The sequence below is a fragment of the Ochotona curzoniae genome, unplaced genomic scaffold (genome assembly GCF_017591425.1).
Source record: "Ochotona curzoniae isolate NIBS_2020 unplaced genomic scaffold, NIBS_Ocur_1.0 contig_3432, whole genome shotgun sequence".
Taxonomy (NCBI): domain Eukaryota; kingdom Metazoa; phylum Chordata; class Mammalia; order Lagomorpha; family Ochotonidae; genus Ochotona; species Ochotona curzoniae.
The window spans coordinates 22,454,157-22,464,318 of NW_024465859.1; the positions used below are offsets into that span (position 1 = coordinate 22,454,157).

Here is a 10,162-nt window from a genome sequence, read left to right on the forward strand (position 1 = left end):
GCTTTTGTCAAATTTAATACACACTAGAACAAAACACACAAAAGACTGGGCTGCTTGGCCCAAAACCACGCCCACCCAGCCCACAAACTCTACCAGGAACCTCCCCCCCGCCCCGCAAACAGAGGCCAAGAACTTGGGCCCACAGCTCCTTGAAGAGGCCAGGCACCCAGAAACACGTCCATCAACCAGGACCTCCCGTCTTTAGCCTGGGCTCCACGGTCCTTCCCAAACCACACACCCTCCCCCGTCCTAGGTCCCGAGCAGGCTACCCTCCTCAGGGGACAGGGCTTTCTGTGTGTGGCAGTCCATGAGCAGCTGGGTTGTGACCCAGTGTACCAAAGGGCTCTGTGGGACCCTCAGGCACCCACACACTCGACGTAGTTGGCGGGGTATAGGCCGATGCGGCCACTCTGCAACTGGCCCTGGCACCAGCCCTGCTCGTCCTCCTCGCTCATCTTCAGTAGCTCTTCCCCTGGGGAAAGGGGGCATGGGTCAGTGCCTGTCGCCTTGGCCCAGTTGCTTGCCGTGCCTGCAACTGGAGCAGCCAAGGCCTGGGAGATGGGGTGGGATGACCAGACAGAGCGAGGTAGGTGAGTCAGCAGGCCATTGCGCCTCCACTTCAGAAAGCAGCACTTGGCGGCCAGACCCAGGACAGGCCGGAGTTGGGCTTGGCTGGAGGGGAACCAGCTTCTCTCACCGGCAGGGGCAGGTTAAGACCCGAGAAAGAACAAGGAAGAGGCCCGAGGTACCTGCACGGAAACTCAGCTCGTCTGCTTCTTGGCCAGCATAGTCATACAGTGCCCGCACCCGCACACCAGTGGCAGCTTTCCGGGGACTGTCCTCATCTGACCATTCTTCCTCCTGCCCACTGCTGGACACAGGGCCAGGGGTAGGGGAGTGGTCAGAAAGACAGAGCTTAGGACGCAGGGACCACCTCAACCCTTTGGGCCAAGGGCATCGCCATGGGAATGGTCCTGGAAAGGGTAGGTGTGCAGGAGCAGAGACTCAAGTCCCACCTGTGCCGCTCGGGCACCATCCTGGCCACACAGAGGCAGGGACAAAGAGGGGATACAGAAAATGGCCTGCCAACCTATGTCACTGTGCAGACCATCAAAACTGCCAACCTCAGCACCTCACCCACCCTGGGGGCTCTGGCTCCAATTTTCAATCCCATGGCAAGTGCAAACATGGAGTAGCAAGCAAAGGAGAGAAATGAAGAAAGGTGGGGAAGGCAGGTAGACGGGTGGGCGGGCAGAAGGGGACACAGCTCTCACCCTGGGGATCCCAGGGTCTGGGGGGGTGGGGGTGCGGTGCCATCTCTTGTGGGAACGATGCTGGTGAGAGTGACTTCATCAGGGCTGCGACTGCCCTTCTCCTTGCGGCTGATGGTCCGCTGTGTGTCCAAGGACCACTCCTATGGCAACGATGTCTGGGGTCAGGCTGGGGCAGGGATGACAGCAGCTAGGGATGCCCAGACCACTTTTCACCCAGTTGAACCCAAGCCCCACCCAAGCCTGCAGCACATGCCTCAAACTGTGGCCAGTTCATGGCCATGCCCGGTCCATGGGTATTGCGCCACCAGCGTAGGTCCTCCTCGTCGCTGGCCGCCTCGATCCCCTGATGCAGATCACGGTGAAGTTCATGGAACCTGTGGCCCAAGGTTAAATCCTCAAGTTATGGGGCGGGGCGGGGCTCTTGGGCCCTGGTGGTGATTCCTATTCTGCCGGGCCAGAACCCCCGAGGAGGTAGCGGGGACCCAGGGAGCGCTCCAGCTCGCCACGCCCACCCGCAGCCCCGTACTTCTCACTGCTGGAGAGGTCCAGGTGCTGGTGTAAGGTGAGCAGCGTATCCTTGAAGAAGAGAAGGCGCTGGCGTTCGGCGGCCTGGCAGCTCTCGAAGGCCTGTTCCATGTCCTCCATGTAGCGTGGTGTGTAGCGATTCAGCTCTGCCAGCGTCTGCTCGTACTGGGCTTTCGTCTGCAAGGAAATGGTTGTGGAGCAGGTGAGGACCAGGCTGCCACTATCACCCTCTTCCACCTAAAATTCCAGCTGGGTCTGGCATCTGGAGCAATCAGATGCCCAACAAGTGCCCCCAAGGAACCCCAACAGCTCTTGAAAGTCCAGTGGGAGAGTGGGAGGAGTTCACCTTCCCTACGCAGGGGGGAAGGATGGGAAAAATCAGAAGGGGCTTCCTGGAGAAGGAAGGGTCACGGGGCGGGGAGATGGAGAGAGGCAGGTCCTGAAGGGCCTCAAACCCCATTCCTCTCCCTGGGTGAAGCAACACCTATTGTCAGGTCCTCCTTTTAAATGCCCAAGGGAAGAGGGTAAGCGGCGAGGAGCCTCAGAAAGGCACGCAGCAGCCAGAGTCACAGGGCAGGCCTTGCCCTTGGCCTCTACCTTCTCGGCCTCTTTGGTGCAGCGCTCCACCCGCTCCTGCAGCTTGCGCAGCTGCTCCTGGGAAACGCTGCTGTCGGCCTTGGCGTGGCTCTCACGGGTCTGAGCCGTCTTCTCATCCTTCCTGGCTGCGTGGTAGCTCTTCTTGGAAGTTTCAACCTGGTACATGTGCACAGGGACCACTCTGAACCCCGGAGGCCAGGCCTCACCCCATCCTCTGCACCTGCCACATCCCCTGCCCCCAGGAGAGCCCCATGCATTCCTGCTGCCAGTCCCATCCCAACCCCTCACACACACATTCACCACCCCACCCCACCCCTCCAGGCAGGGCTTACCTCCTTGAGCCTCTTCAGCCAGGGCTTCTGGGCCTTGCGGAAGCCGTCCTCGGCAGCACGGCTCTCACGGAAGCCACCCAGCACGGGCCGGTGGAAGGCACCCCGCTGCCAGGAGCGTACACGCTCACTGTCCTGGCCTTGCAGCTTGTCCCGCACCTCCAGATGCAGCGCGCTGAGCCGCTCAGCCGCGGTGAAGAACGCATGCCAGGCCTTCTCCAAGGTGCCATACTGGGGGCCTGCAAGGTGGCACAGAGGCAGCGCTCACACGGAGCCCATGCCTCCCACTGGGGCCCACACACACAGGCGTGGTGTGGGACAAGAATGAACAGCACTGCTGGCTGCTGCTACCTGGCCCTGCACATGCACAATCTGGCTGAATCCTGGCCCTCACCGCCGCCACAAGGACGGTGCCCTTGTGGGCACAGAGTAAGACGGGCAAAAACAGGAAGGCCCGGGGGGGCCTGTGGTACAACATTTTAAGCCCCTGCTTGTAACATTGGCAGCCCATGTCAGTGTGCTCATTCCAGGCCCAGCTGCTCTGCTTTTTGTTTCTTTCTTTCTTTTTTTAAGATTTATTTATTTTTGGGCCCACCACGATAGCATAGTGCTTAAAGTCCTCGCCTTGAACACACCGAGATGCCATATGGGTGTAGGTTCATGTCCCGGTAGCCCTGCATCCCATCCAGTTCCTTGCTTGTGGCCTGGGAATGCAGTCGAAGATGGTCCCAAAGCCTTGGGACCCTGCACCCGTGTGGGAGACCTGGAAGAAGCTCCGGTCTTTTTTAAAAAAGATTTATTTATTTTTATTGCAAAGTCAGATATACAGAGAGGAGGAGAGACAGAGAGGAGATCCCGGCGCATGTAAAGACTTTAGCCACTAGGCTACTGCCCTGGACCCTGCTCTACTTTCAATTCAACTCCCTGCTAATGCACCTGGGAAGGCAACAGAAGATGGCCCAGGTCCCTGGACCCCTGCCATCCATGTGGGAGGCCTGGATGGAGTTCCTAGCTCCTGGCTTCCAACTGGCCCCACTCCAGGCCAGCTGTCATGGCCATTTGGGGCTTGAAGCATCAGATGGGAGCTCTCTCCCTTTATCATTCGGCCTTTCAAATAAAAAAATCTATAGGGAGAGAACTGACTGCTCCACTTCCCCTCCAGCTGCCTGCTTATAGCCTGGGAGAGAAGTGGACTCAGAACAGCCCAGCTCTGGCCATTGTGGGGGATCTTTCTCTTCCTCCCAATCTCCATAAATTTGCCTTTCCAATTAAAAGACAGAGAGAGAGAGAGAGAGGCAGGGAGAGGAAGAAGGAAAGAAGAAAAAGAGAAAATGAGAAAGAGAGGCCTGGGGCAATGACCCAGTGGCTGAATCCTCACTTTGCAAGCACCGGGATCCCATATAGGCACCAGTTTGTGTCCCGGTTTCTCTACTTCCCAACCATCTCCCTGTTTGTGACCTGGGAAAACAGTGGAGGATGGCCCAAAGCGTAGGGACCCTTATACCACCTGTGTGGGAGACTAGAAGAAGCTCCTGGCTCTTGGCTTTGGACCAGTCCAGCTCTGATCCAGACACTGGCTATTGCAGTTATTTGGGGAGTAGACCTGCAGATGGAAGATCTTTCTGTCTCTTTTTCTATAATTCTGCCTTTTTTAAATAAGGATTTATTTATTTTTATTGGAAAGGCAGATGTACAGAGACAAGGAGAGACAGAAAGGAAGATTTTCCATCCGATGATTCACTCCCCAAGTGAGCGCAACGGCCGGTGCTGTGCTGATCCGGAGCCAAGAGCCAGGAACTTCTTTCCAGGTCTCCCACGCGGGTGCAGGGTCCCAATGCTCTGGGCCGTCCTCGACTGCTTTCCCAGGCCACAAGCAGGGAGCTGGGTGGGAAAGTGGAACTGCCAGGTTTAGAACCAGTGCCCATATGGGATCCCAGTGCGTTCGAGGTGAGTACTTTAACTGCTATGCCATCGCGCCGGGCCCCATAAATCAGCCTTTTCAATAAAAACAAATCAATCTTTAAATATTAAAAAGGGGTGGGCACTCAGTGGTTCAGCTGCTGCTTGGGGCACCTTTGTCATATCTCAGGGTACCTGTCTGTGCTGCCAATTGTACTTTCTTGCTAACGCTCATGCTGGGAGGCAGCAGATACTGGCTCAAGTATTTAGGTCCCTGCCCACTGACCACACCATATGGAAAACCCAGATGGAGCTCTTGTTTCTGGCTTCAGCCCGGCCAAACTCTGGCTGTTGCAGACAATCGGAGAGTGACCTAATGGAGGGAAAATCTCTCCCTCTTTCTTGCTATAAGATTTACATTTTATGGGACCGGCATGGTAGCCTAGTGGCTGAAGTCCTCACCTTGAACACACTGAGATCTCATATGGGCGCCGGTTCCAATCCTGGAAGCCCTGCTGCCCATCTAGCTCCCTGCTTGTGGCCTGGAAAAGCAGTCAAGGATGGGGGACCCTGCACCCACATGGGAGACCAGGAGGAGGCTCCTGGCTCCTGTCTTCAGATGGGCGCAGCTCTGGCCATTGCAGCCACTTGGGGAGTGAATCATCGGATGGAAGATCTTCCTCTCTGTCTCTCCTCCTCTCTGTTATCTAACTTTGCAATAAAAATAAATTTAAAAAAAAAAAAAGTGGAGCAGCCAGGTGTTGAACCAGAACCTGTACGGGATTCCAGTGTTCCAAGCAGAGGTGTGGCCTGCTACATCACAAGGCCGGTCCCTTCTCTTCCTTTCAAATAAAATGAAAATGAATAAAAGTGGAAAAAGAAAATAAAAAACAAAATTGGATGAATTTTAAAATAAAAATCTGAAAGTGACTCACGACCACTCTGCAGGTTAATCCAATTGGACTTTCCCTTCCTGCGGGAAAGGTGGCCGTGGACACAGCTGCCTAGAACTTTCTACAAGAGGTGTGAAAAGCAGCTGGCCCATGGCCCTACCCTCTGCAGTCCCCTCTTTGCCCTCACCCCACCAGGCCTGAGCACAGCACTCACCCTTCTCCACGGCACCCCTCCACTTTCGGGCCCAGTCAGCCAGCTGCTGGGCGTAGGCCTTCTCAATGCGGGCACGCTCCTGGAAACAGCTGACCAAGTCCCCACATAGCCGGTGCCCATCCTCCACCCGCTGCACCGTGCGTCTGTAGTTGCCAGCCTGGGGCACACAAGAGAAGCGCATGTCATCAGGGAGACCTGCCAGGGGCAGCCATGCCCAGAGAAGGTGGACATTTCAGGACCAGCCCCAAGCCCCAGATCCAGCAGCTCACCTCCCAGAAACTGCCCCCTAAGGCCTCCCCTCCAGCGTCCTCTTCTGGAGCCATGGTATCCCCGCAGCACGGAATGGTGGCGGATGTGGGACTGCAGCGGGCAGAGGGGGTAAGCATGAAAGCTGGACCCATGCCTTGGAGGCTAGGAAAAGTCCCTCTTTCATCCCTGCCAATTCCACCAGAGCTAGGACCAAATGGGCAAGGCTGGGGGACCCCGGCAGCAGACAGGAGAAAGGTGTCTCCAAGCTCTTCCTCCCTCCCTGGACCTGCCCTGCCCCATCCTCCCAGCACCCACGCACCTGGACGCTAGGGGTCACTTCAGGGACCAGGTATCCAGGTCTCCAGGATGCCACGGTGACTCTGCCTTGAAGTGAGTGGGAACACAGCAGGGGGGTGAGCTGGGGGTGAGCTGGGGGGTGGGGATTGGCAAGTGGAGCGAGCTTGGAGTGTTCAGGGCGGTGCCCTGGCTCCCCAATATAGCAACTGCTGTCAGAATTCCAGATTCCAGGCAGGAGAATGCCAGGCAGGTCACACGATCCAGCAGGGATTAGGTGGTGGGCAGGAGTGGGTGGTGGGCATAGGGCCCACTCCTTTGCTACCAGAGTGTCCCTGAGGCTCTTTCTTGAATGATAAGCAGGCCAGTGATACACAGCAGGCCAAGTCCAAGGGTGCCCAACTACACCCAACAGTTCCCTGCCTTAGGAAGAGCAGAAAAACCAACCAGGAGGTCTGAATCCCAGACAGGTGCACCTGCCCAACACCTCCGAAGACAGCCTTACCTGGTCGACTTCCCTGATATTAGATTCAAGCCAGAAAGGAAGGCCCATGCAAGAGGTCCCCTGCCAGTCCCCAGGAAACACGCATCCTGCCCCACACTGTCTGAACACAGGGGACTAGCCACTTGGGGCTGCCCTCGCCCCAAGTCTGGGGTGGTAGCACAGGTCCTCTCAGCCAATCAGAACCGCATAGGAGAGGAAGGCATATCCTATCCTGAGGGGACACTATCATGGTAGACTGGAGGACTCCAAGGCACACAGTCACTCCCCCCGCCTCTGGGGCCGGTCACAGCTGTCCCTTGCACCAAGTGACTCACAGCCCCTAGAAGGAAATCGCTTCCTCCCCTGGGCATGCCCAAGGGATACAGCGGGGCAAGAAGACCAGAGTGTGTGCCTACTGTCCCTGCAGTGCCCATGCCACACGGATGACCCTCTGTTCATCTTTCCAAACCAGATGGGGGCCTCTTCCCCTGTCCCTGCATCCTTGGAGCATCCACAGCCCTTGTGACCCCTTGGTCAGGGTCTGTTCCCTCTGGGTTGGGGCGGACAGGACACATCTGGCGCCAGCCCTTGATGGGAACTTCTGGGCTTTTGATCCATGTCTTCCCAGGCTCTAGAGGCCAAAACACTTTGTTATATAAGAAGGGGAACAGGGTTGAGGCAGGGGCACCTGAAGACGGCAAAACCTGGCTTAGCCGGCTGGGAGACAGCTTCGTCTGAGTGGCGTCCCTCCCCACAGCCCCCTGCAGACCTCATACGCAATGGAAGTGAATGGACACGCAGTACCTGCTCCACCCTAGTCCTGGCCAAGCTTTGCACCAAGTTTGTCCCAGATGCCCACTAGCTGGAAAGCAAGCTGCAGCTGTACGCCACAGGGACCCAGCAGCTGTCCCCTGGCAGCCATGGGGACCTTGGGGCCCCCTGTCAGTCCCAGCCTCCAAGCTCCCTGCTCCCTGGAGAGCTGGCCCCCACCTCTTCCCTCTGTCTCTGGCCTCAGAACAGAGCCGGCTGTGTGTGCAGGGCTGGCGCAGCTCCCTCATGCCTCCCAGAGCAAACACCAGCTCAAAGCCCCAGGCACAGCCAGGCCCCCGCAGGCAGCTCCTGGCTGGATCCAGCTGTTGGGGCCGGCCCCGGTCCCCCCTGTGCATTCCTGACCTCTGCGTCTACCCAATTCAGGCTCCAATGCACCCCCAATGCCCACAGGCAGCCAGGAAAGCAGCTGGCACAGTCGTCCTGGCTTGGGACACTGGCACTACCACCCGCCCTGGGCCAGAGAAGGTTGGGGATTGGGCAGGGTCTCTACACAGCTGCCCTGGTCAAGGTATAGAAATCTGGCCTCAGGGAAGAGCCAGCTCTCCCTCCCTGCGGGGCTTTAGGAAAACTACCCCCAAACCTCCCCGTCCCCGCCCCCCCCCCTCCAGCCGCCAGAGAAGCTGGTGAAAGAACACAGCCACCCTGCCCTGCCCATCCCTGGGTCCTGAGTCACACGCTGGGCCTACGGGCCGCTTCTCTCAACAGCCCCGGGGATCTAAGAGCGCACCTGGGGGCAGTTGGCGGTCCGGGCAGGGACACCTGGTCCAGATGGGCCGGCAGGAGCAACCAGGGCGGCTGAGAGGGGGAGGTGAGAAAAGGCAACAAGCCGGGGAGGGACACGACAAAGGCGCACTTTGGGAAACCCGACCTGCCGGCCAGCCGAGGTGCCTGCTCCAGGATGACGCACTCGGCACCCCGAGCCCAGGACACTACCCGTCTTGGCCTCAACCCCGCTGCAACGCGAAGCCCAGGGGGCCCTTGGCTAGCCCCGCGCTGCCCGACTCAGAGCAGCGGGAGCCCACGCGTAGTAGGTAGGGCTGGGCCTCGCCATGAAAGCTCTGGGACTTCTGCGCCAAACTTGCTGAACTTGGTCTCGGAGGGGGTGGGGCTAGCCGGTCCCCGCGGAGGGAAGGGGGCGCCCCTGCCTGGGCGGGTTCAGTCGGTGGACTCCAACCTGGGGGCTCCCCCCGGGCAGCAGCTCCAGGAGTTAGGGACTCCTCGCAGAGGGCGAAGAGTCGCCATGGAGCGAGCCCCCTTCTGGCGCCCCAGAACTGGCGAGAGGTGGTTCAATTGGGATCCTTGGAGAGCCCCAGGACTAAGTTTTAGTTCGACGCCTTCGGTCCCCTTGGCCGGAGGAATCGTGGAACTCTCGGTGGCGCCAAGAGTGGCGCCAATCGTGGAACTCTCGGTGGCGCCCGACTCCTTCGGGCGGCAGCCGCCTCTGGGGGCTGGGGGCTGCCGGGGCGGGAGCAGGTCTCATTGCAAACTTTGAGGAGTCGAGGAAGGCAGGGCGCGCACCAGGCACGGCTCCCGCCGCCGGCACGCCGCGCGTCCCTCCCCGCGCACACTCACCGTGTCCTCTGGGGGGCCCTCGGCGGGTTGGAGGGTCCGACCACGCTCCTGCCCGAGTCCTGCTGCTCCCGGGCCTGGGCCGTGGCCACCGCCGCCTCCCGGAGCGCGCCAGGCCCTCCCCCGGGAAGCCCGGCCCCCGGACCCGCCCTCTGCTCGCTGTCCCAGCCCCAACCCCACCAGCCCGCCGCGGGGCCGAGAGGGGAGGGCGGCCGGCATCGCGGCTACCTGCGGTTCCCGGAGCACGGGGCCTTGGGGATCCACTCCAACCACCAGAGTCCCGGGGTGGCGCCGACAGGCTGCAGGGAGTCAGATTTCGGCTTTGCGCCTCCCCGATTTTAAGAGAGTCTGGTGGGCGCGAAAGAGAATCGGGCCTTGGAGGTGACGCTTGCGATACTAGGTGGAGTTCTTTGCTTTCTCATAAATTAGTTTAGGCGGGGCGCACACCCTTTTGCCTTGTAAGCCTTAGGGTTCCCATTAGACAGATGCAGCAACTGAGGCGCAGCTTGGCCAAAGGTAATGTTCGAGGGCTGGACTGCAGTGCCAAACCCGAGCCTTTGCCGAGCGCAACTTACCTTGGGGCGCTTTCAGACCAACGCGAGGTGGGGGTGGGACAAAAAGGCGGCAGCTCCTCCCCCCTCGGAATCCATAGTCCCAGAATTTGTACCACGATTCATTCTGAAATCCACTCTCTCCTCCACCCCCTTTTTCAACCTGGCCAATGTTTCCAGGTCGCCGCGATGTCACCCCACCCTAAATAAATCCCTTTCTCCCTCCTCCTCTCCCCCCCTCCCAGGGACTTTTCGGAGCCTGCCTGTTATTTATATCCACTGGAGCGGTCCAAGAATGTTCCGAGGCTGACCTAATCGCCACCTGCTCGGCCACCCCGCCCCTCCCGCTCCCTCCTGAGCCCGGTGACCCAGCGGCCCTGTGCCTTGCACGGCCAGGCGGGTGGGACGCCACGAAGCACTCCGAAGGTCCGGGCGGCACAAATTCGCTCCGGA

The 10,162-nt window shown here is 59.2% G+C and overlaps 1 protein-coding gene across 2 annotated transcripts; it reads right to left on the reverse strand.

The window, feature by feature from the left end:
• Positions 1 to 143: 143 nt before the first annotated feature.
• PACSIN3 (protein kinase C and casein kinase substrate in neurons 3) lies at positions 144 to 9,248 on the reverse strand. 2 transcript variants are annotated; one of them, XM_040980346.1, is made up of 11 exons: positions 9,162 to 9,248; positions 6,300 to 6,360; positions 6,001 to 6,091; positions 5,732 to 5,888; positions 2,729 to 2,964; positions 2,397 to 2,552; positions 1,801 to 1,976; positions 1,528 to 1,648; positions 1,275 to 1,414; positions 750 to 871; positions 144 to 472 (listed from the first exon to the last, which is right to left on the reverse strand). In XM_040980346.1, exons 3-11 carry the CDS (start codon positions 6,052 to 6,054, stop codon positions 357 to 359), a joined length of 1,278 nt encoding a protein of 425 aa, XP_040836280.1. In that variant the 5' UTR covers positions 6,055 to 6,091; positions 6,300 to 6,360; positions 9,162 to 9,248; the 3' UTR covers positions 144 to 356. The 2 variants fall into 2 exon arrangements, with proteins under 2 accessions (XP_040836280.1, XP_040836279.1); XM_040980345.1 differs by having other exon boundaries at positions 6,300 to 6,364.
• Positions 9,249 to 10,162: the final 914 nt, after the last annotated feature.